The sequence below is a fragment of the Carlito syrichta genome, unplaced genomic scaffold, assembly GCF_000164805.1.
Source record: "Carlito syrichta isolate Samal-C Ts95f unplaced genomic scaffold, Tarsius_syrichta-2.0.1 Scaffold316020, whole genome shotgun sequence".
NCBI lineage: Eukaryota > Metazoa > Chordata > Mammalia > Primates > Tarsiidae > Carlito > Carlito syrichta.
In genome coordinates, this window is record NW_007260116.1 from 208,853 (window position 1) to 235,572 (window position 26,720).

A 26,720-nucleotide genomic window follows, 5' to 3' on the forward strand; every position below is an offset into this window, starting at 1 on the left:
CTAAGTTTTGATCAGTTTTCAATTCTTTTGCCTGTATCTCAAGGAATGTTTGAGATAACCAGAAAGGTTGTTGCTTAATTAAGTTTTCTCTTACAGCACTATGCCTGTGTCTCTGGGAACTCCCTACCGTCCTTGGTTTGTGTAGCCAGCCACCTCATATCCCAAGTATGTGTCTGGATTTCTGTCACCGTGTACTTAGCTGTGCTGCCTCACCCTCAGTGTGTCCTCTGGCGTTTGATGAGATCTGACTTCTGTCTAAAGACTCACCCACAGTCCCTGCACACATGCTTCTCCCAATTGTCTTCTGGTGGACAAGGAGTGATTTCCAGTTAAAGCCTCGCCACATTCCCTAAACTTGTCTGAGTGTGTTCAATTCATGTATGATGAGGGTCAGCTTGTCACGAAACCCTAACTGATACTCTCTGCTAATAAGTCTTCTCATCTCAGTGGGTCCTCTGGTGTCTGATGAGATGTGCCTTCTGACTAAATCCTCACTTACACTTCCTGCAAGCATAAGGCTTTTCTTCTGAGTGTATGACGAGAATTACCCAGGCACAATGGCTTGTGCCTGTAATCCCAGCACCTTGAGAGGCAGAGGCAAGAGGATTGCTTGAGCCCCTGGGCTTGAGATGAGGCTGGGCAACATGGCAAGACCTCATCTCTACAATAAATGAATTTTAAAAACTTAGCAAGGCATGGTAGTGCACACCTATAGTTCCAGTTACTCGGAAGGCTGAGGCAGAAGGATCGCCTGAACCCAGCACGTCGAGGCTGTGGTGGCCACAAGCGTGCCAATGCCCTATACTGGGTAACAGAGTGAGACTCTGACTCAAAACAAAAAAAGAAAAGAAACAATTGACTTTTGGTTAAACCTCACCAACAGTCTCTGCAGATATAAGTCTTGTCCCCTGAATGTGCCCTCTGATGGATAAGTACTTCTGATTTTGCCCTAAAGTCTGGACCAGTCACTGCAGATAAACGGCTTCTCCCTTGAGTGCAACCTCTGGTGTCTGATGAGATTTGACTTCTGGCTAAAGCCTTGCCCACAGTCCCTGCAAACAAAAGGCTTCTCCCCCGAGTGTAACCTCTGGTGTCTGAAGAGATTTGACTTCTGGCTAAAGCCTCGCCCACAGTCCCTGCAGACATAAGGCTTCTCCCCTGAGTGTGTCCTCTGGTGGATAAGTACTTCTGTTTTTACCCTAAAGCCTTGCCCACAGACTCTGCAAACAAAAAGCTTCTTTCTTGAGTGTACAGTCTGGTGTTTGAGGAGATTTGATTTCTGGATAAAGCCTCGTCCACATTCCCTGCAGACATAGGGCTTCTCGTCTGAATGCGTTCTCTGATGTCTCTTGAAACTTGACTTCCAGCTAAAGCCTCGCCCACACTCCCTGCAGACATAAGGCTTCTCCCTTGAGTGTGTCCTCTGGTGGATAAGTACTTCTGATTTCACCGTAAAGCCTCGCCCACAGTCACTGCAAACAAAAGGCTTCACCCCTGAGTGTAACCTCCGGTGTTTGATGAGATTTGATATATGGCTAAAGGGTCGCCCACATTCTCTACAGACATAAGGCTTCTCCCCTGAGTGTGTCCTCTGGTGGATAAGTACCTCTGATTTCACCCTGAAGCCTCGCCCACAGTCACTGCAGAAAAAAGGCTTCTCCCCTGAGTGTAATCTCTGGTGTTTGATGAGATTTGACTTCTGGATAAAGCCTCGCCCACAGTCCCTGCAGAAAAAAGGCTTCTCCCCTGAATGTAATCTCTGATGTCTGATGAGATTTGACTTCCGGCTAAAGCCTCGTCCACACTCCCTGCAGACATAAGGCTTTTCCCCTGAGTGTGTTCTCTGATGTCTACTAAGAATGAACTTATTTCTAAAGCTTTTCCCACACTCGTTGCACAAGTAAGGCTTCTCTTCTGAATGTGTTCTCTGGTGTTTGTTGAGCATGTACTTTTGGTTAAAGCCTCGCCCACAATCATTGCAAACATAAGGCTTCTCCCCTAGGAAGGGCCTTGAGTTTCTGATGAAGTTTGATTCCGGGCTAGAGTCTGGCTCACATTCTCTACAGTTGATTGCTCCAAATCTTGAGATTTCTAATTCCTTCATTCCTTTGTCTGATTGCACAGGGTTTACCTTTTGGGCAGAGTGGAGCTCTATTTCTACCACCATGTTGCCTTCTCTAGGACTTGCTGGCTGTCCTTGGTGTGGGCTGAGGAATGCCCTTGACGTCTCTCTCTCCTCTGACCTTGCATACCAGGATTTGGAGCCACCTTCTCTCTCTCGGTCTTCTGCATTTTCACTCCAGCAGCTCTGATCAGAATATTGATGCTCCTGTGGTTTCTGATGCCCAGAGCTGGAATTCCCCAGATGGGAGTGATTTTCTGTACATAAGCCCTGGAAGATCTGAAGCACATGTTGGCTGAGGAATTGCTGACAAGAGGAGACCAGTAGGCAGGAAGAACAAGGGTAGACTCCTGACTTTGGTTCTGCTGAAGACAGAAAGTTTTCAGTTAGAGAAGCCATCAATGCTGCTGGGTTATTCTGCCTTATCTTAGGACAAAGAGTGTCCCACAGCTACGCCTGTCATTAGCAACACAATTTGCTTCCTTCACATTTTATTTTTTTTAAGTCTAGCACAGTATATACCTGATGTTGAGGGGGAAGTAGACTAAGTAAAGTGTACTGGTTAGGAACAGTTGGATGAATAGTTTTTACCTGCTTGTTGATTTTTTTAAATGTTGAACTGAATGGTAGTCAGAAGTTCCTGGTTTCTGAACTGGCAAGAAAGGTGTGTTCCATGCTGACTTGCATGGAGTCAGAATGTTGGCAGTTAAGAGTTTTTTTATATGAGGAGCAATTTTTTTCCGGGTCTGCAAACTCATACGGTATTGGCGGACTTGGACAGGAGTAGCTGATGCCAGTAAACTTACCATCATTGGAGGGTGATGCTTCCCCAATCCTAGAGGGTTGGTTTTTGCCCAGACAGAAGGAAACTTCTGCTGTAACTGTAGAAGTGAGCTTCATGGAATATTTTTAGTAGTAGACTTTGGAGAGGTTAAAAGATATTCTTCAGAAAGAGGAACAGTTAAGAGCATTTGATATGCAGTAGGAATAAACATTTCAGTTTTGTCAGGTGAAAACACAATGGTTGCTCTTAACTGCCAAAACAGATTTTTACCCATGAGAGGGAATGGACACTCAGGAGCTACTAAAAATGAGTGCATTACTCACTTTTGTCCCAAGTCAATAGTCCGATTAGGAGTGAATTTGCAGTTGGTAATCATTCCTGTTGTTCCTTGTATTACAAGTTGATTTTTAGACATAGGTTTTAATGGTGACTTTAGGACTGAAAGTTTCGCCCCAGTGTCCACTAAGAGTTTAACTGGGTGGCCCCCATTAGCTGTGGTTATCATAGGCTCTTGAAGACCCAAGGAGAAAGAGCCTTGGTGCCTTCAGTCTGAATCACTTTTTGCCCCTCCGGCCAAGGGCAGGACCAGAATGGGCTTAGGGTCCGGATCTTGTTTTTTTTGTGGAGGGCGACAGGGACAATCTTTGATAGTGTCCAAGCTCCTTGCATTAAGCACACTGGTTTTTTGCTAACTTAATGCATTCAGGTTTTTTACCCTTTTGGCTTTTTTGGTTATCAGTCTTGGCATGGAGGCTTGGAACCAGTTTCCGGGGCCCTGAGGGCAGTCACTAGAATTTTGGCCTGTCTTTTTGCAGCTTTGTCAGCCGCCTGTACTGCTTGTTTCTGTTTTTCAGCATCTCGGTTATCATAAATTTTTTGAGCTATTTCAAGCAGCTGAGAAATGTTTATTCCTGCAAAGACTTTTAATTTCTGTAATTTTTTTTGAGTATTGGTAGCCGCTTGTGCCACAAAAGCCAAATTGATGGCCTGAGCATTCTTGGGAGTCAAAGAGTAAAAAGGGGTGTAGGTTAAAAACAACTCTTGGAGATGTTTAAAGAATGCCCCTGGGGACTCCTCGGGTCCCAGGAGAACCTCAGTAGTTTTACATAAATTAATGGGTTTTTGGGCTGCCCCCTTTAAACCTGCTAATAGAGTCCGGTGAAAAAATTTTAATATCTTGGACCCTATCAAAGTGTTAGGGTCTCAGTTTAAGTAAGAGGAGGGAAAAACCTTATTTAACATTTTTTTACCTTTATTCTGAGTACAAGTGAATAGGGTTAAAAGGAGCCGCTGGCCATCATTCCAGGTGAAGCGATGAATGCACATGATTGATTCTAGTAAAGAAATTAAAACCTGTGGTTTTTCTGAGATTAAGAAAAGAATATACACCAGGAAGGGTCGTTTATATTGATTTGCCCCCTGCGGAACTTCCCAGAGGGAAGGTGGCAATACTGGTCTTCCATGTAGGGTTTAAGAACAAGATAAAACATGGCTTTTGGCTCTCGGTTTGTTTTTTTATTTCTGCTCTTGGAAATATTTTTATGATAATCTATTTTTAAGGGCATGAATAGGAAACAGTGGGACTTTCACTGGGTATTATTTGGATTTAATAAAATATTAAGCGAAAGCATAGACAAAATTATTAAGCAAGCAATGATAAAAAAACAGAACAATACTGGAAAAATAGGAACAATACTGGAAAGTGAAAGTAGTCCCGCAAACTACATGCATGACTAGCCAAAACTTTTCATTTATCAATGTAAGTTGAAACATTTTCCTGCAAAACATTTATAACTGTGCTTTAACAAGGAAATACAGTCACCTTGACAAAGTCTGAAGAAAAACTGAAAACATTAGAGACGTGTAATTAGGTTGTAGCCCAAATTGAGAACTTAAAATAGGTAAACATTAGCAAGTTATACTTTTATAATAATTGATAAACCCAGGTTATTTTGTTATTTATCCTGTGTTGGATTAATAATCCTTGGGCCTAAAAGGAGATTTTGAAGTCTGTAAGTAACCTGGTAGTGAAAAGCATTATAGCTGATCACAAACTGCTGTCAGTGAAATTAATTTACCTGGCCTGCAGGCAATTCAGAAGGGGGTGAGCTAAGTGTGGTTCCTGAGGCTTTTTTTTTTTTTCTCTCTGTTGTTTAAAGGAGAAAAGTGTTTTATTATACAGTTCAGGGGACTGGAGGGTCAAGAAGCCTGTGCCCCCATATTAAATGACAAACAAGGCGTGTCAGGACCAAGTGAGAAAAGTTACAGATCCCTGGCATAGCCTCAGGGCAGAAAAATCACAGATTCCTGGCACAGCCTCAGGGCAGAAAACCAGAGGACTCTATTCAGCCAACGTCTTGGCCAAATGAATAGTGTCCAAAGGGCGGCCTTGTCAGGCCATGACTCCCTTAAACAGAATTGTGGCCACAAGCAAAACAGAACAGATTTTTACTGGTAAACAGAACAAATTCTTACCTCCTGGGAGAATATAGATGGACTCAGGTTTGTTTTAGATGAGAGGAGTCAGCAGTCGTTTCATCCCCCTCCGAGCCAGATGAGAGGTTATGGGGCCCTGAATAACTCAGGGGGCGCCTCCCCGATAACTCCCCATTGGACTGGGGGAGAGCTGGAGCGAGGCTTGTTTTCTGAAGTTGGCAACTTCTCGCTGGGGCCTCCAAATGTTATGACCAAGTAAGCGAGAAGAAGTTACGCCAGCAAGTTGAGTCTAATTATGGATTTATTAAACGCGTGGGTCAAGAGTAGGCAAATGCCAGAAAAACTCTTGGCAAATTGGTGCAGTTTGTGACAAGCTTTTATAGGTAAAATTTGCAGCATTGGCTACATAGCAACTTAGTGACCATAGAAACTATTAACTAACAACTTGGCAACTAAAATGGGAACTTTTGATTGTTAGGGAGCTTTGATTAATTTTATGTCCTAGGTATAGCCAGTGCTCAAAAAGTCCCTAGAGTTCTGTCATTAAGATACAGTTTAAGTTAGTTACACAAAAACATGAAAAAAAAATCATTATATAATAAAATTATCTTGGTTAGATCACTAACAAAATATAAAAACAAACTATAAAAATGTCAAAATATAACATTTGATTTCAGTTAACAAAGCATACAATTATATAAAAGCTATGGTAAAAAAGTTCTATAATGGTCAACAGGCAACGGTCAGCATAACCTGCCCAAAGAAGACAAAACTGGGGGTCTGTAGTCATAGAAGCGTTACTGTAATCGCATGTAGGCATTAATTCTTAGGTCAGGCAGGTAACTAAGATAAAAATTTTAAACAAAATAAAATAAGCTGGTTAATATTCTTGCTTTGCTAACAATTTGATTTCATTAACTGATTTAGCTTATTTTATCACACTTCCTATTGCAATCTAGAAAATCCACACCAAAAACATATTCTATATATCAGACCAGAAACCTACTGAGCATTCTGTTCTGTAAACAGCTTCAATCATTGTTAACCTTTTTCTTCATTTAAAATCATCTAAGCCATAGACACTTACATGGATATAAACGGTCCACAAGTCTTTGTTTGGCTTGTAGTTAATGGTCTCTATGACACATGTGGAAATCCCCATCACTTGTCTTTGTACGAAATAGACTTGATAGACATAAAATGTCCCTCAGCCTGGAAGGCTTTCAAACATAGGAGAAAATATGTGAAATACTGGTCAAGAGACTGTTAGATTTGAAATAAATCTGAATTTCAGGATGGCCAGACTTAGTAGACAGTTTCTAAGTACCAGGTTCTCTTCTAAGTATTATGGATTGAGCAGTGGATAGGAAAGATATGGTTCATTATTTTAGGATTCTGGCACAAACCAATCCCAACCTGCCCTTCTTTCAATTTTTAAAAATTCAATATAACAGAAAATGTTTTCATAAACAGCAGCACCTGCCAACAAAATATCAAAACTAGATGTTATATTATCTTTTTAAGTCAGAGTCTCACTTTGTAACCCAGATTGGAGTTCAGTGGCACACTCAGACCTATTTTAGCCTTGGCCTGATGGGCTCAGGCAATCCTTCTGCTTCAGCCTTCCAAGTAGAGGGAAATACAGGTATGCACCACCACATCTGGCTAATTTTTTGATTTATTGTACAGATGAAGCCTCGCCAAGTTGCATAGGCTGGTCTCGCACCCCTGTATGAAGCAATCCTCTCACCTCTGCCTCCCAAAAGGCTGGGATTACAGGTATGAGCCACCAGTTGATCTAGCCAGTTGATACTGATAAATGACCATGTACTTGGCTCCAAAACCCTGTGACACCTCATGGAAAGCTCCTGCCTGACTAATGAATGGTGGAATCTTTATAATCAACTGTGTTTCTCCCTAAAAATTCATTCTATCTTATCAGGAGTGCTCACTTTCAACCCTTCATTACCATAAACATCACATAAATCTACACCCTAATAGTCAAAAACCTTTCATGTTTTCCCCTTTACTAAACTATACAGAGTATATCTCCTTGCCTGTGAAGTAAATGAATTGTGCCATGTGATCTTTTGACCCTTTGTGATCTTTGATGTAGTTTTAGATGACATGTTTTCCCTTTGGTTGCTTTGACAAGGCACTTAACAGTGCTGGAACCACCGAACTGCCGTAGGAACATAATAGTGCTTGGGATGAGCCCTGTGTACCCGGAACTGCTTGTCTGGCAGCCTTGCCATAGGCCAGTCTCTCAGCAGCTGACAGGCTCTGGTTGCTCTCACAGAATACACTAGAAGTATGTTTTGTTTACTTGGGTTCTCAAAGCAATCATGACTCACAACTTGTTTCTACTTCTGGCCAGTCATATCCTATGAGACTTTGTGCTAATTCTAAAGCTGGGCGCAATGGCTCACACCAATAATATAAGCATTTTGAGAGACTAAGGTGAGAGGACTATTTGAAACCGGGAGTTCAAGACCAGCCTGGGCAACAAAATGAGAACCTGTCTCCACAAAAATATGTATATAGATATAAGAAAAATTAGCTGGGTGTGATGGTGAACCAGTGTAGTCCCAGCTACTCGGGAGGCTGAGGCAGGAGGATCACCTGTGCCCAGGATTTAAAGGCTGTGGTGAGCCATTATCATGCCTCTGCACTCTAGCCTGAATGACAGAGTGAGACTCTTATCTGAAAAACTTAAAAAAGAACCATAAAAATAAATATTAAAACTTTTTTTTTTAAAGACTTTGTGGTAATTTTAGAATTGTGTGACCTGAACTTTCAGTCTTGTTTTTTCTATGACTTGCTACTGTCCCTTTGGCCTACCTCAGAAGTATTCCAGATCATTCAGACCAGTCCGCTACACCCTACATCACTATTTCATTAGGAGAAGAAATTCCATTTGTGTCTGCTCTGCTAAAAACAGGAATCACAAACTCATTACAGTTAACACCCTGCTAAAGGAACTTCATGTATACTCATAATTCTAATCCCTCCGTCTTACTAGTAAAGTATCATTTTACTAAAGATAAAAATTCACAGGGGCCACACTGAGAAACTTTGTTCATATCACACCTCTTTGCCACATGATAATTCAGTACTTATTTCTAAAGGACAACTATATAGTTGAGAGAGTTGGTTGTCCACACCATCAACAACTTATTCGTTTACCTTATCTTTTTTTTTTTTTTTTTTGAGTCAGGGTCTCACTCTTTGGGCCAAGATGGAGTACAGTGGCATATTCACAGACATTGCAGCCTTGACTCGCTAGGCTCAGGCAATCCTTCCACCTCAGCCTTTCAAGTAGCTGGAACTATAGGCACACACCACCATGCCTGGATAATTTTGGATTTATTGTAGAGATGAGGTCTCGCCAAGTTGCCCAGGCTGGTATCAAACCCCTGGACTCAGGCAATCCTCTCACCTCTACCTCCCGATGTGAGAGATTTATCCTTCCTGCCACAATATCAGACTTGGCTGTGAGATTTGCTTTGGCCAACGAAGGTTAATGGGAAGTTAGTGTACTTTCAAACAAGTTTTAAGATCAACAATGTGGTTCTATCATTGCCCTTTTTCCTTATACCTTAAAAACTCCGTGACCCAGATAGAGACTATTCCTTTTGCTTGGATCCCAGAATCAATAGAGTTGAGCCACACCTAAATGTCAGGCAAAAGGTAATATAAGTGAGAAATGAACATTTACCACTGTAAGCCACTAAAGTACTGGAGTTAATCTTTAGTGTCACAGTATTGTCTAGGTTTACTAAAATATCTTCCATGTGAAGATTATTCAAGATTATTTCCAGGATAACTCAACCATTTATTTCTGACAGTGCCCTTTAAGAAGAGACACAATATCAATGAATATGTGAAGAAAAAGGAAAATGACTAATTTTGGAGGAAAAATAGTATACTCTCTTTTTTTCTAACTTTGAGAGTAAACATGATGTTTTGCAGTCAAGTAGAAATATGCAGATAAAGTACAGGTGAGATAGTTATAGAAAATGGGTTCATTACAATTCACAAATTGGTAAAGGGTGTGAATACAGACACAGAAGGAGTATGTGAAACTAATTCCAATGGACCCCTATAATCCAAAGAAGAAAAAAGCCCAAAAGAGAAACGTAAGAGGCTGGAGAACCACAGAACATTATGGTGTCAGGCAAAACAAAGGAAACAACTTTAGGAATGCAATTGGGACCCATGCTTTCAATGAAAAGATTAATTTGAACAGGAACATTTTAATATTTTCCTCTACACCAGTTAAATGTATTAACAGTGGGAGAGAGAAAAATAACAGTAAAACAACATCTAATTAGACCGACTAGCTAAGAATAAATGAAAACACTGAACCATTAACAAATAATAGTAAATCTTTGTTTAAAAAAAGATAGGCCGGGCTCGGTGGCTTAGTCTATAATCCCAGCACTTTGGGAAGCCAAGGCTAGTCGATTGCCTGAGCCCACGGGTTCAAGACCAGCCCGGGCAACTTGGCAAGACCTCATCTCTACAATGAAAAAATAAAAAATAAGCCAGGCATGGTAGCATGTGTCTGTAGTTCCATCTACTTGGAAGGCTAAGGCAGAAGGATCATTGGAGCCCAGCACGTTGACACTGGGGTGGCCCTGTGCCACTGCACTCCAGCCTGGGCACCGGAATAAGACTCCAACTCAAAAAAAAAAAAAAAAAAAAAAGATAAAAAACACACACACAGAACCAAAATCAAATGAATGAATGTACACTGATTTAGATACAGTAAATCAGAAGGGGCTAGTTCAAACCAGAAGGAATCAGATAAAAACATATCAAAAAAGGTAAAAATGAAAAAAAAACCTGATTAATTCATATCAGGCAATAGCCATGCCACTGAAAAAACTCCTGCCTGAAACTGCTTTGTGTTTTCAAAATGGGATTCATCACTACATGCTTAATCTAGAAATATGGAAATATTTAGAACAGTACTATTCCAGTATAGTAGACACCAGCCATATGTCTTCATTGAGCACTTGAAATGTGGCTAGTCTGAACTAAGATGAACTCTAAGTGTAATATGCATACCATATTTTGAAGAGTTAGTACATAAAAATGAGTGAAAAAACCGTAGTTTTTTGATTTATTATAGAGACAAGTTGCCCAGGTTGGTCTCAAACTCCTGAGTTCAGACAGTCCTCTCACTTTGGCCTCCCAAAGTGCTGGGATTTCAGGCTTGAGCCACCACGCCCAGCTTAGTTATACTTTTTTAATGAACTTACTAAGAAACTTAAAATTCTCTATGTGGTTCAAATTATATGTCTACTAACTGGACAGCCTGGGTCCAGAACAAATGAAATACCTGAGCCCACAGGTTAAATCCAGTCTGCCGACTGTTTTTGTATAGCCTACGGGATAAAAATAGTTTTTGCATTTTTATGGGTAGAAAAAAATCCAAAGAATAGTAATAATTCATGATACATGAACATTTAATTAAATTCAAATTTCAGTGTCCATACATGAAGCTTTATCGAAACACAGTCATGCTCATCCATTCCCATATTGTTTATATTGCTTTTGCACTACAAAGACAAAGCTAAGAGTTTTTACAGACACTATATCACCCATAACACTTTAAAGATTTACTGTTCGGCTAAAAAAAAATAGGGTTTATAAAACCCAAAAACCACATAAAGTTTGATGCTTCCTTTTAACTTCTGTTGGGGGAGTTATCTCTCACTACTCTTCTTGTATAATGTGACCCAGCCTCACTAACCCCTTGCAAATCCTTATACTGGGCAAGCACATCCCTTCCTTAAGGTCTTCACATCAATGATTCCCTCCACCTGAAATGCTTTTACTCTAGATACCTAGAGTTCTAACTTTCTCACCACATTATGTCTTTGATCATATGTTTCTTCCTCTTTTTTTTTTGAATCAAAGTCTCATACTGTTGCCCAGGCTGGAGGGCAGTGGCACACTCACGGCCACTGCAGCCTCGCCCTATTGGGCTCAGGCAATCCTTCCACCTCAGCCTTCTAAGTAGCTAGGAAAACAGGTGTGCACCACCATACCTGGCTAATTTTTCTTGATTTATTGTAGAGATGAGGTCTCACCAAGTTGCCTGGGCTGGTCTAGAGCCTGTAGGCTCAGGCAATCCTCTCACCTTGGCTTCCAAAAGTGCTGAGATTATAGGCTTGAGCCACTAGTGTCTGGCCTTCCTCATTGATTTCAAATGCCCAACTGTAAAATTTAGCCAGTCATTCTGTCACACCCAATAACCCTTGATCCTGTTTTACTATTTTTTTTTTTTACTATATAGCAGTTATCACTCTATAACATACTGTACTTTAATATTATATAAATGAAGCTTTTTGTTTGGTGTCAGTTCTTTCCACTAGAAAGCAAGCCCAATGGATTACTATTTTATTTACTAATACATTTTAAGTGTCTAGAACATCTTCTAGTACAGAGTCTGTGATCAAGGAATCTCCACTGAATTAATGAAGGAAAGAGTACAGCCTTACCCAATGAGAGCAGATTCCTGTAATTCTCCAGCATCACTTCTTTGTATAGATTCCTTTGCTCTAAGCTCAGACTCATCCATTCTGCTTCCGTGAAGATCACAGCCACATCCCTGAATGCAACTGGTACCTATAAACAAGCAGTCAATTAGTGTACAGTAAGCCACCCTCAATTTTCCCTGTTTGAGGAGCACAGCTGGTAGCCCGGAGAGTCTGGATACACAAGAAGTGAACATCATTCATCACACCTGTAATCCCAGCACATGAGAGGTAAAGATGAGAGCTGCCTGAGCCCAGGGTTTTGAGACTAGCCTAGGCAAACTGGAGAGGCTTCATCTCTTCAATAAATAAAAATTAGGTAAGTGTGGTGGCATAAGCCTGTGGTTCCAGCTACTTGTAAGGCAGAGAGGGAAGGATCACAGTCATTGCACTCTAGCCTGGGTGATAGTGAGACTGACTCAAAAAACAAAACAAAACAAAACAAAATAATAGTAATAATTATTTTCAGAGTACACAATTCTCCACATGAGAATTGAGCATTACTATGTTGAAGTTTAGTGTTTAAGCTTGTGAGGAGCATAAAGGATGTACACGACACATTCCAGGTCCTTGAACACTAGAGAAATAATTTGTGAAGCAATTTGAAATCCTCAAGCAGTGTTCAGGACAGTGACTTTGATAATTCCTAATGAAGGCATTCAGAGATGGAACATAGATGGAAAAAGCATCATGCACTTGGGACTTGTGCTGGGCAGTAGGGAGTGGGGAATAGTTAGAGGAAAAAATAGAAGAAAACATTGACTACAGAAAAAAATGGGGGTGAACAGATAAAGTCCAACATAGGCATTGTTTTCCTGTCTTCTCTTTTTTAGAAAATATTTTTAAGTTGTGAGATACAGGTGAAGATATGCTAAGTAAGTAAACTGCCAGAGGGTGAGGTGTTGGCTTCTAGCGAGCCCTCTCTCCCCCTAGTAAAACTGAACTACTACAAAATCCAGTAATCCCACTTCTAGGAGCATACCCAGAGGAACATAAATTGCTTTACCAAAAAGACACCTGCATATGTATGCTCATTCCAGCACTATTCACAATAGAAAAACATGGAACCAAACAGATGCCCGTTGAGAGGGGACTGGGTAAAGAAAATGTGCCATATATACACTATAGAATACTACATAGCCATAAAGAAGGTGACCATATCTGCAGCAACATGGATATAGGTGGAGACCATACTTTTAAGTGAACTATCACTGAAACAAAAAATGGAATACCACATATTCTCACTAGTAAGCAGGACCCAATGTGGCATGAGCATTTTTTAAAAGTTCAGGTTACTAAATGGGATCTGTAAAACCCCTGTTTTACTTACATATTTTAACAACCTCTCTTCAATAAAGCCCTAATCCTTCCTTCCACTACCTAAATGCTGACCACCTTCTCCATTCCCTACAAACAGAAGACACGTTTGTTCTCCAGGAAGTGAGTCATCAGTTCAGATATAAAAAAAGGTAACCAACGGGCGTGAGGGCTCATGCCTATAATCCCAGTACTCGGGGAGGAGGAGGTAAGAGGATTGCCTGAGCCAGGGGTTCCAGACCAGCCTGGGCAACTTGGCGAGACCTCATCTCTATGATAAATCAAAAAATTAGCCAGGTGTGGTGGTACGCACCTGTGGTTCCAGCTACAAGGGAAGGTTGAGGTGGAAGGATCGCCCTAACCCAGCAGGTTGAGGCTGCAGTGGCTGTGAGTGTGGGAGTCAGAGTCAGACTCCCCTCCCCCCAAAAAAAAGTAAACTTACTCACCAGCATTTGGGGCTTTCCTTCCTTTTCTTGGGACCAGTCAGTATAGTTGGAAGGCAAATCTAAGGGGAAAAAAAGAGATTATGAGAAACCAGACCTCCTATCCTCCTATTATGCTCTTAGAGTAGCTCCTCTAAGCTCAAGAATGGAGGAAGTAATCACTTTACTCAGATGTGACCTCTGAAGCATTCTCAGGTGAAGCCAGAGAATCGCCCACCCCTCTTACCTTTCCAGGCTCCCAATAGTTCTCACCTTTTGTCTTATGATTTTGAGTCCATTTCTTCATGATCTCCCTATCTTCTCCATTCTTTGAAGGCAAAATCTTTTCCTGGTCTTGTCGAACAAGTGAAGAGATCAGACAGCCTCAGGGTCCCAAAGTCAGCCCAGTCTTGAAATTCTGCCAGAGGGTCAGGTAGATGTTATTTCATCTCAAGATGGATTTCTGCTGCGTATCTTCCGAACTCAACTGTAAAAGTCTATCTTGTTTCCATGCAGCCAGGACTTGTGGGATAGAGAGGAAATTGACATTGCTGGGGCCTTCCCTGGAGGCCCTAAGCCTATGTCTCTTCAATAGGGATCCTGTCCTCTCACATCCCCCTCAATCAACAAACATGAAGTCTCTGTCTACAGGGGTTCCCTGTATTTTCTACCTTCACACATTCTGCCTTCATTTCTAGGCTCTTAAGACTTGTGGTAGATCTTATCATATTTTTTCCCAATCATTTGTTTCTCTACAAACAGATTCATCTTCCCTGTTGCTGGTATTAGGCTCGACGATGTTAATTTCCTTGGAAGCTAAATGAATGAAATCGACAGTGCCATTTCTTTTTAAATTTTTATTTGTTTATTTTTGAGTCAAAATCTCAATCTGTCACTTAGCGTCACACTCTCAGCTGCTGTAGCCTTGAGCTGTTGGGCTCACGCAGTCCTTCTGCCTCAGCCTTCCAAGAAGCTGGAACTATAGGCACACACCACACCTGGCTAATTTTTTTTCTTTTTTTTGAGTTAGAGTCTTACTCCTTCGCCCAGGTTGGAGTGCAGTGGCACGCACGCTCATGGCCACTCCAGTGTCAACCTTTTGGGCTCCAGCGATCCTTCTGCCTCAGCCTTCCCAGTAGCTGGAACTACAGATGTGTGCTACCATACCACGCCCAGCTATTTTTATTTTATTGTAGAGACGAGGTCTCACCAAGTTGCCTGGGCTGGTCCTGAACCTGTGGGCTCAGGCAATCACCTCAGCCTCCCAAAGTGCTGAAATTACAGGCTGAGCCACCGAGTCCAGCCTAATTTCTCGACACAAGATCTTGCCAAGTTGCACAGGCTGGTTTTGACTCCCTGGGCTCAGCAGACAATCTTCTTGTCTTCGCCTCCCAAAGTGCTGGGACTATAGGTATGACCCACCATGCCCGGCTGACAATACCATTTCTGAATACTGCATAACTCCACCATCTCTCTTGAACTAAGAACAGAATGTTCCCAAAAGGGACTGTGGTCCTACTGTAAAAAGTCATGGTGCAGAGCTAAAGTTAACTGGCAAAGAAGAAAAGTTAAGACTCATTTCTCATTTCTTTACCATTGCCTAAAATAATGCCCACTGAACAAATGACTGAATAACAGGGCAAAAAGTAAGCAGATAGGGTTTAAAATCCACCCAGAAGATAGGACCTTCAGAGTGAAGTGAAGAACAGGGTCTGTATCAGTCAGGATGAGCTGAGATAGTCTATAATAACAAACAACCTTCTCCAGAATCTCAGTGGCTTAATGTACCGAAGTCTTTATTTCTCACTAAGGTTCCATGTCAATCCATCTGGCAACTGTAATCATGCTCGGAGACCTCTTAACTTCAGGACTAGAGTTAATAGTGCACCTGCTATTTGGAAAATGTCCAGAAGAAGTGCTCAAGGGAGAAACATGATAGAGAACAATACACAGGCTCTTAAACATTCTACCCAAAGAGACAAGTCTGTTCATGGCTCATTGGTAAATCAAGTCTCGGTGTCACTCCTTAGTTCAACAGAGTTGGTCATATACCTGTGAGAAGAAGCCTCATGAGGGGGGATGCCAGGATATTTGATGAGTAGTGAAACATACTGCTCTAAGGTCCCAAGCCCATTAATTTATTCTCCTCCAGTTCCAGTCCCCACTATTAATTGGTACTTCAAGGTGTAAGGATCTACGGCTGTGCCTACAACACAAAAATAAAGGACACAGTCCCAAAATCTGCCACACCAAAAGACATTAGCTTCTCATCATTTTATTGGCCAATTCTAACGAAGATTTGAGAAGTCATTCCTGTAATGAATATTTAGGGTTCCAAACATTTAAAAAAATGCTTCCTAACTCATTCATCATGGACACCAAAAACAAGCAAGAGCACTAAAGAAAACTAGAGTCAATTGCCTTTTCCAGCTAACTGTCTGACAAAGAACATGAACATTCCAACTTTCTCTCAATTCTTGGTCAATATTACTTCCCAAGAGCACTTGAGCTATTGCATTATTTGTTTCCAATGGTCAGTAACTCAATTTTTAAAAAAATTTTAGAGATGGAGTCTTGCCATGTTGCCCAACTTGGAGTGTAGTGGCTCTCCCAATTCCTCATTAACTTATACCATCTGGGAAGCTAAGATATCAGTGATGGCCTCCTGACCAAAGTCTCCACAGATCTCTCCCACATCTCAGTATTCCTTATTCATGCCTTCCACAGGTAGCTCTACATGCTGTTGGTTGAGCTACTCAATGATTCCATAAATAATTACTGGGCGCCTACTCTGTGTGGCAGATACTGCCACGAATGCAACTGAAAAAGCACTTACCCTCATGTAGCTGGCATTTTAGTAGGGGAAAGATGAACAAAAATAAAATATAACTCCCAAAAGACACATTATATCAGATAATGATAAGTACTGAGGGGAACAGAAAGATCCCATGGTAGAGGTTAGAGGGGTGGGAATTTTAAATAGTATTTAAGGAAAGCCTTTTAAAGGTGATTACTTGAGAAAAGATCTGAAAGACAAGAAGGAATGACTCATGAGGAAACTGTGTCAACAGAATTGTAAGGAAAAACCAACCCATTAAAAATCTTGACGGAGGAGTAAGCCCTGATGTTCTAAGGATAACAAGTCTTTTGTGGCAGGAGAACATAAATGAGACAAAGGTCATGGCAGTCAAGGGCAGCAGTAATACAGCACAGATCAGGAGCAGCCTTGTGGCACATTGGTTTTGATCTGGAGTGAAATGTGAAGCCATTGGACGATTTTGAGAAGAGGAAAAATATGATTTGATTTCCATTTGAAAAGATATCTTTGGTTAGTAGACTAGAATAGACCTCAGGGAGATAAGGATAGAGGTAAGAAAATGACATAAAGCCCGTTGAAGTTCCAAGAGACAAAAAATGGCTTTTTGGAACAAAGTGGAAACAGTGGGTTGGTGAGTAGTGGTCACACCGTTAATTTTCCAGTTACAGTGAGAGGTAACACCCAAAAAAAAAGACAATTTCAAGACTTTTGCTCTGAGTGGTTGGAAGGATGAGGCTTACCATCAACTGGTGTGAGAAGGCTATAACAAGAGTAAATTTTGAAAAGAAGATTAAAGGTTTATGCTAAAGACACTAGATTTGAGAAGCTTAATTCAGATGCAAGTGGAGATATCAAGCAATCGGTCATAGGAGTCTGGAGTTGAAGGAAGAGGTCTAAGCTGGAGGTCATACAGATGAATTTAAAATCCTCCGAGTGGGCTGGGAGTGGTAGCTCATGCATGTAATTCCAGAGCATTGGGAAGCCAAGGTGAGAGGATTGTCTGAGCTCAAGGATTCGAGACCAGCCTGGGCAACTTGGTGAGATCTCATCTCTACAATAAATCAAAAGATAAGCAGGGCATGGCAGCATGCCCCTGTAGTTCCAGTTACATGAAGGCTATGGGGAAGGATCGCCTGAGCCAAGCAGGTCAAGGCTGCAGTGGACATGAGCATGCCATTGCACTCCAGCCTTAGCAACAGAGTGAGACTCTGAATTTAAAAAAAAAAAAAGTCCTCAGTGCGTAGCTGGGCGCAGTGGCTTATGCCAATAATCCCAACACTTTGGGATGCTGAGGCAAGAGGACTGCCGGAGCCCAAGGATTCAAGACCAGCTTGGGCAACTTGGCAAGACCTTGTCTCTACAATAAATAATAATCAAAAAAAATTAGCTGTCCATGGTGGCACACGCTGTGGTTCCAGCTACTTGGAAGGCTGAGGCAGAAGAATCGTCTGAGCCCAGCAGGTCGAGGTTGCAGTGGCCATGAGCGTGCCACTGTACTCCAGCCTGGGCAACAGTGAGAATCCAACTCAGAAAAAAAAAAATTCTCAGAGCAAAGGAGATCACCAAGGCAGAGAAGGAAGGGGGAGAAAGTGTCTAAGGAAGAGGGAGAAAGTGTCTAAATGACTAAGCCCTGATGAGCCACAGTTAGCAGGTCAGAAGAAGAACCAGCAAAGGAGACAAAGAAGGAGGATCACATAATGTCCTGCAGTTAAGTGACAAGTGACAAGGTGTTTCAAGGAAGAGGAAAGGTTCAACCTTTACAACTGCTGTCACAATGACAAGCAAAATGAGAGGAAATTGATGACTGGATGACCACTGTGGAAGCCACTGGTGACCCTGATAATGACTATTTCTAAAAGGTGGGCTACAAAAAACTTATAAGAGAATAGAAGAATAGGAACGAAAGGCAACAAATATAAACAGTTCTTTTGGAGGTTTTGCTCTAAATAAAAGCAGAGAAATGGGGTCATGGCTGAAGGCAGAGATCATGCTCCAAAGCAGCTCAAGGCCTTCAGGGACTCCCTAATGGGCACTCAATGATGTCCACACTCACCAAGCTGGCATCTGGGCCTTGCTAAATAGGGTCCCGACCCACTACTCTACCTCAGCTTTCTTATCCCATTCCCTATTTTGACTCCTCCACCGGGAAGTAGGGCTGCTCGAGTCCTCATAATCACTTATTTAGTCCTGCTGTGTGTCAAGACCATTTCAGTGACTCAAATTGAGCAAGAGGTCCCTGATTCTTAAAGAGCCACCTCATGGTCCAGTGGGACAACGTCTTATGCATAAAGTCCTTTGGCGATAAAGAGGCTGGGGATAAGTTTGAGAAAATCCAGGCATGTCCTGCAATGAGGTAATGTGTGACTAAATCAATAAAGAACCCAACTGCCAAGCAGAAAGCCACAAAAGAATGGAACAGCACAGAATGGACTCTATGTCCACACGGTTATAGAACAAAGGGAGCGGAGCATGGTGGCTCACACCTGTAATTCCAGCACTTTGGGAGGTGGAGGAGAGAGGACTGGCTGAGCCCAGGGGTTCGAGACCAGCCTGGGCAACTTGGCAAGACCTCGGCTCTACAATAAATCAAAAAATCAGCTGAGCGTGGTAGGGTATGACTGTAGTTCCAGCTACTTGGAAGGCTGAGGCAGAAGGATCACCTGAGCCCAGCAGGTGGAGGCTGTGGTGGCTGTGAGTGTGCTACACTATACTCCTGTTTGGTCAATAGAGTAAGAGTCTAAACTCAAAAAGAAAAAAAAAAGGGCGTAAATGGTAGAGATAATGGGTTGAAGGATTACTCAGATATTAACCACATATCAATACCTGTAATCATAGTCCATATTTAGTGAGCTCATAGTAGGTGTCAAACACTACAACTGCCCTGCAGGAATTATCACATTTCTTCCTCATGACTCCATGAGATAGGCACTTTTATTTTACAGATAAGAAATGGAAGGCACAGAGAGCAAAATAATGTGTCCAAGGTTACAAAGTTAATGTGTAGCGAAGGAGAGCTTTAAAGGCAGCCAGTCTGTCTTCAGAGCCCACACTTCACAGAGTAAAAGGTAGGCAATAAGAAGTGGTCCTTTTGAGTAGGTAAGTAACATGATCAAGATTCTTCCCTCAGAGGAGCAACTCCAAAGGCAAGGGGGAGAATAAACTAGAACGTGGAAAAGAGATGAAAATCTGGGTAGCACAGCAATGACCTGAAAGGAAAAAAGAATAAGGGGCATGTCAAGAGAGAACTGAGAGGACTCAACAGCCAAGTAAATGGATGGGAATTTCCAAAAGAAGAAGGTGCCAACAAGAACTCAGAGCTCCCATTTGTGACCAGGAGTGCAGATGTAGGCATTAACAGAGATCAGCGATTGGTAAAGAGAAAAGGGAGAAAGAGAATTCAACTTGCTCAATCCCAGACACTTTTCCCTGTCATAATCCTTATCTGAACTGGTAAGTGTGTAGGGTTTGAACTGTAAAATGGTATTTTTTTTAGGGCAAATGGGCAATTTAAAAACAAATTAGGAATTAAGACATCTGGAATTACTGCTAATTTTCTTGAGTATAATAGTATTATGGTTATATTTTTAAAACAGTCCTATGCTAGAATGCACATGATAGTATTTATAGGTAAGATAATATGATATCAGGAATTTTCCTACCAAATACTCTAGCAACGAAAACAAAAAAACAAGGGAGTGGGGAGTTTTGAGTAACACAGGAATTGTAGACTACTGATAACTAAAGAAGCTCTAAATACTAATTACACCTGATCCAGCCATGAAAAGCAGATAAAGTTTCTTTAACCTCAGAAACATGCCACTATGCCACTTCTATAAAATGGCAATTTGGATTCCTAACTCTCAAATCGTCGAAGAGTTAAAATACTGTGGTGACTGTAAACCCAGTGCCTGGCACCAAAAACAGTCCGATAAATGATAGTTACCATCAATTTTAATTCATAGCAGCTGACAGCCCTGGGAATCCGGTAGCCAGGAAGAAATGCTGTTGAGGCAAGGCTTGTGGTTACCTGAATGACAGCCCCGGTCCAGGGTAATAGACCCTGTGGAAGCCCTTACCCTTTAAACAGCCCTGGTATCCTAGGGAATCAGGCAGGGTCTCGAGTCTTCAATGGGACACAGCATGGCACAAGGTGTCAGCATGAACAAAGCAAACTCAGTCATGGTTTGGAGCAAAGAAGACAATACAGGAACATGAAAGGTAAGCGGCACCCACCTGAAAGTAGCTTGTCAGGAGCACAGAAGTCTGTCTTACTTAACAGTCTTCTCTTGGCAGGCAGGAATCTGAAAGGTGGACAAGGATAAAACAGGCAGTGTGAGCTTCAAGACTGTCTCTTGGCCTCCAGATACCAGTCTAGAAATCCCCAAGCTTATTGTGAGGGGCCTCCACTTCCTTTAATGGGAAAACAAAAAACAAAAAAACAAACTTATCAGATCTCTCAAAAAAGAATAATGCAGACAGCTCCTGGCAAACAGAGCCTTTCCTGACATCATGCTGTTAAATAGTTCTTCTTTGAATGCTAGTGGGCTCAAGTTAGCCTGAGTTAAAATTCCAATACATATTAACTATTACTTATAATATTATTATAAATTATAGTACTTATAAGTTAATAAGTACTAAAGTCTACTGAATACCAGAGACAATTCCAGGCGCTTGTACAAGTTTTATCTCCCAAAGCTCCATGTGTAGGTCTTGTGATCACCTGTGACTCAGTTAATAATCCTGCTCAAAGTGACAAAGCTACAATGTGCTGAGATCTGAAGTCTACCTGTGGAGTTCTACACCTTTAGCCAGTTTGGTCAGTGGTAAGGTCAGTAGTGACAACCGCTCTGGGGTCAGGCAAGTGTTAGACAGCATTCATATATATGGTTGAAGGAATGTAGAAGAAACAAGATGGGACATGAGTTAACAAATGTTAAATCTGGTGATAGGTCCGTAGGGGTTCACTGTATGATGCTACTGGGTATGTTAAATTTTGTCCTCACCAAAAAATTACAAGACAAAAAAACACAGACCTAATACCTGGGCCCCACCAGGTGCCAGAAATGATTTGGATAATTTACCAACAGCCCTCAGAAGTCTCCACCATACTTAACCACCTTACAGCCCCAAGTCAGAGGTTTGGCCCCATCACAGGGAAGAACAGACAAGGAATCAGCCAAACTAGCCACCCACATGACCCCCAAACCTGGGATCTTTGCCACAAAGTAGAGTGGCCACCTGCCACACGAAAAACCCTGTGACAACAGGTCCCAGAGAACACCTGTTCTTATTCAAAAAACTGCCTTAGATGCAGGCCACAGTGATGTCGTCTACCATTACTAGAGAACAAAACTTCCCTTTCCCTCCACCCTGAAAACCCCAGGGACTCTATACCCAAGACACCCCCACAACATCCTAAGATATTTTGATCCGGTCAGGATCACCATTACGCATCCCCTCCATACCTCAACATACCAAGGTACACCAAAACCTGAGACATCCTTCCACCCGCCCCCACCACTCATCCAATTACCATTTGGGACATCTCCAGTGCCTTCCCAAAACAACAAAAACAAAAACCTTTGCATTCACCATCAGATCTGAGTTCCCACAACCACTCCCATATGCAGGACCCAAATATACACTGTGACAGGACTTAAAATAGAGTCAATATACCCAATGAGCAGCCATTTTACATTGCTTAGCTTCTGTCAGGTTTTAGTAGCAGTTCACTTTAATTTACCCGATAATCACTAGGCAAGGACACAACTGGTTTCTCAGAGGTAGCTATGGATAATTGTTTTACAACCTCTCACAGCTTGGTTTGCACTAATTAGCTTTTTCTATTTCACGTATTTGCATAACAAGCTAATCTCATCAGCTCCTCCAGACTTTCCTTACAGGACCCCAATACCATGGCAACAGTCATGCCACTCACCCACCCATTTGCCTGCCTTCAATCACCTGAGGTCGGTACCTGTGCTTACATGTCCCCTCCTTGATGACAGTGCAGAGACCACCACTCAATCTCTTAATGGAGAGAAGGTTTAAAAGGAATTCAACTTGAGCAGCCATTTGTCATTTCTTCATTAAACTCTGGTCGGGACTCGTGGTACCTTGATCTATGGTCACCACGTTTCCTAGCATTGGCCCAGTCCCCCATCTTGCAGATGTGAATCCCCCTTCTCTATTCTTTTTTTTTTCCAAGTTGGAGTCTCACTCTATCACCCAGGCTGGAGGACAGTGGCATGTCACGGCCACCGCAGCCTCAACCTGCTGGGCTCAGGCGATCCTTCTGCCTCAGTCTTCCAAGTAGCTGGAACTAAAGGCATGTGTCACAATATGTGGCTAATTTTTAATTATTTATTGTAGAGATGAGGTCTCACCAAGTTGCCCAGGCCTGCCTGGAACCTGTGGGCTCAGGCAATCATTTCACCTCCGGCCTCCCAAAGTGCCGGGATTATAGGTATGAGCCACCGCGCCAGGCCATCTAATCTACTTTTTAAATAAACTATATTTTCCAATCTAGTTTCTTATTTTTCCTTCTATTTCTTAGCACTGGATCGCAGACACCAGCCGGTGGTTCTGACCAAACATTTTAGAGGCCCCGCTGGGATTTCTTTTTTGTTTTTTGTTTTTGAGTTGGAGTCTCAATCTGTCACCCAGACTAGAGTGCAGTGGCCACTCCCGGTCACTGCAGCCTCGAGCTGCTGGGCTCCGGCGATCCTTCCGCCTCAGCCTTCCAAGTAGCTGGAACTACAGGCGCGCGCTACCACGCCCAGCTAATTTATTGATTTGTTGTAGAGATGAGGTCTTGCCAATTTGCCGAGGCGGGTCTCGAACCCGAGGGCTCAGGCAATCCACTCACCTCGGCCTCCCAAAGCGCGGGATTACAGGTTGAGCCACCGAGCACGGCCCCCGCTGGGATTTCTACCTAACAAACTGCTTAGACAAAAAGTGACCAGGGATGTACGGCCCTAGCCACGCCCCCACGCTCAGCACAGAGGATGTCGGTCTGCTGGGCTCAGTCAAATCCACCCCCACAGGCCAAATAAGCCCCAGGGAAGCATGCCTGGGGCCGCCCTCCATATTTAAAAGACTTTGGCACAGACCCACCCTCTTCAAAAAAGACAATCGAGGCCGGGCGGGGTGGCTCACGCCTACAAATGCCAGCACCTTGGGAGGCCGAGGTGAGGACTGCCTGAGCCCATGGGTTCGAGACCAACTTGGGCAATTTGGCGAGACCGCGTCTCTACAATAAATCAAAAAATTAGAAGGGTGTAGTGGCGCGCGCCTGTTACTTGGAAGGCTGAGGCGGAAGGATCAGTTCAAGGCTGCTGTGGCCGTGAGCATGCCACTGCACTCCAGCCTGCACAAACGAGAGAGAATCCAACTCAAAAAAACCCCCCAAAAACCATTCGAGTTCCTGATTACTCTGGGACAGCAGGGGAGGGCAAGGCCGCGTGGCGCCCAGCCACCCCGAGGTTCCAGGCTGTCCGGGTCTCACCCCATCCCGCCCCCAGCGCGCGCCTCCAGCCTCGCTCCCTCCTCCAAAAACGAAACATCCCAACCCGCCATCCCGAGCTACGCCAGCGCGCCGCCCGCTGCCCGTACTTCCCACCCGCCACACTCTACCCCGAGTCCTAACCTAGACCCGGTCTTTCCCGACCCTCCTTCTCCCACGGGAAAGGGCATCCGGAGTCCGCGGGACCTGCCGCCGACCTACCCAGAACCAGTCTCCAGAATCCTGCAGGCTCCGGCTTCCATCGGACGCCACTAGCTGCTCCTGGGCCGTTGCAAAGGCTATTGTACCAGGACAATGGCTGCTGCAGCGACAGCCTTCTCGTCTCTTGTCTTAAAATTCCCATGCTGAGAACAGTCAGCCCTCCACTCACTCACTACAAGGGCTTCAGCCCCCAGAAGCCTCTGGGGCAGTTTCCCCAGTCGCATCCGGATCCGGGGACGGCGCGGGGAAGGCATTTCCGGTCGGCAGATGTGGCGGGTGCTTCGCTGGGTGTTGGTAGTGTTTTGAGTTCTGGGGAGCCCTAGAGGAGCGCAATTTCCTGGGTTCCGGATTCGTAACGGATAAGCTGCCTTACGTGAGCACCAGCTGGGTTTGAATTCGTGCTGCCCGCACACCCCTGGGGTCATCTCCATTGTACCTGAGGGCGAGACACTGGGCAGAGCTGTCTTTCAAACTTGATCCCTTACCCCCAACTCAGATGCACTCTTTTGTGTGCCCTGTGTCATTTTCCGGCTGTCGAAGTCCTCATATTAGTGACAAACTCTCATCCTGGAGGATGGAATCCTCACCCAGGCTGGAGTCTGGTTCTCCAGCCTCTTATGTAAGATCCTGGTTGAGAACTGGGCTAACTGGTATCTTCAACATGGCAATTAGAGTTCCGCAAAGAAGGCCTTCTTCTCCTGGCAGGAGCGTTTAAATCGTAATGATAAGTAAAAATTATTCTTATTATCATTTGAGTCGGAGTCTTACTCTGTCGCCCAGGCAGGTGTGCAGTGGCACGTTCTCGGCCACCGCAGCCTCGACCTGCTGGTCTCAGGCGATCCTTCCACCTCAGCCTTCCTAGTAGCCGGGACGGGCATGCTCCACCACGCCCGGCTGATTTTTGTATTTATTGTAGAGATGAGGTCTCACCAAGTTGCCAAGGCTGTTCTAGAAACCCGTGGGCTCTGGCAATCTCCTCACTTCATCCTTCCAAAGTACTGGGATTACAAGCCTGAGCCACCACCCTGGCCCGTATTAACTCTTAACCCTTTCACTTCAATTAGTGTTGACAGAAACGTGATTTTGTCCCAACAGAAATCACAGATATTTTTATATCACATCAAGCTATTGAGGATGTCTCATAATATCATGCTTATCATGAACTGGAAATTATAATGATTACAGACCTGCCTCTATATTGATATTTTGTTATTAGGAAGCACATGTATAACAAATTAAACATAATTTTTTTTTTTTTTTGAGTCAAGGTCTCACTCTGTCACCCAGGCTGGAGTGCAGTGGCGTGATTACAGCTCACCCCAGCCTTGACTTCCTGGGCTCATGTGATCCTCCCACTTCAGTGGCTCTTGTAGCTGGGACTGCAGGCACGTGCCCCCATGCCTGGCTAATTTTTTAGATTTTTTTGTAGAGATGAGATCTCACAATATTGTCTAAGCTGGTCGTGAACTCCTGGGCTCAAGCAATCAATCCTCCTGCCTCAGCCTCCCAAAGTACTGAGATTACAGGCGTGAGCCACCACATCTGGCCTAAAAATGATTTTGATATCTATTTCAGGATCGCTGGTGTCTCCTTAGTAATCCCAGTATTTTATTTAATGGATTTAAAGTCTATGTTTTAAGAAAGGACCTATGGCTGGGTGCGGCGGCTCACACCTGTAATCCCAGCACTTTGGGAGGTGGAGGTAAGAAGATTGCCTGAGCTCATGGGTTCGAGACCAGCCTAGACAACATGACGAGACCTCGTCTCTACAATAAAAATCAAAAATTAGCTGGGCATGATGGTGCATGCCTGTAGTTCCTGCTAATTGGAAGGCTGAGATGGAAGGATCACCTGAGCCCTGCAGGTCGAGGCTGCAGTGACCATGAGCTGTAAGCCACTGCACTGCAGCCTGGATGACAAAGTGAGACTGCAACTCAAAAAAAAACAAAAAATCTCTATTTAAAAAAGGAGGGGGGCCTATGAACCTCACCAGGTTGCCTGTGGATTTTTGTAACACAAGGAGCATTAAGAACTTGCTCCAGGGCAAATCTCATGTGGATGTCAAAACACATCCATATTAACACAGCCTCTGACCATATGTGCCTCCTTGGGGAATCCGGAGGGGTGCCTATCACCATGTGACATTGGTGAAGGGAGAGGACAAAGGAACTGCCACATGTAGTAGCCTCTGAAATGCACACAGGACAGGTCTGCCCAAGTTTTTAAAGTTTTTTCTTTGTCACTCACCCTTGGTCTTTGACCCCACTAGTTCCTGCAGTACTTTCCTAGTCTGGGGCATGAGGGCAGTTACGGGACTCTCCATTGAATTCCCCAGCTTCCATGCTGGAGGACTCCCACAGCTAACCTCACTCCCCACCAGGGCCAACCCATTGCAGGAACCGTCTCCATGTGGGAGGCATCATGGGCTGACTGTGCAGCCACAGGACAGCCTGGCCCAGGGGAATGAGGAGCCTAGTCCCTGCTGGGGGTGCTCCCAGCCCCTCCCCTGATGAGTCAGGACCCTCAGCAACCCTTTCCCTGCCTTTT

General features: G+C 43.4%; 1 protein-coding gene across 1 annotated transcript; it reads right to left on the minus strand.

Moving 5' to 3' along the window:
- Positions 1-860: 860 nt before the first annotated feature.
- LOC103276279 (zinc finger protein 343-like) lies at positions 861-24,340 on the minus strand. Its single transcript, XM_021706789.1, has 6 exons — positions 24,174-24,340; positions 20,681-20,748; positions 13,903-14,047; positions 13,654-13,712; positions 11,855-11,981; positions 861-2,487 (listed from the first exon to the last, which is right to left on the minus strand). The coding sequence occupies exons 3-6, from the start codon at positions 13,934-13,936 to the stop codon at positions 950-952; spliced, it is 1,758 nt and encodes a 585-aa protein (XP_021562464.1). The 5' UTR covers positions 13,937-14,047; positions 20,681-20,748; positions 24,174-24,340; the 3' UTR covers positions 861-949.
- Positions 24,341-26,720: the final 2,380 nt, after the last annotated feature.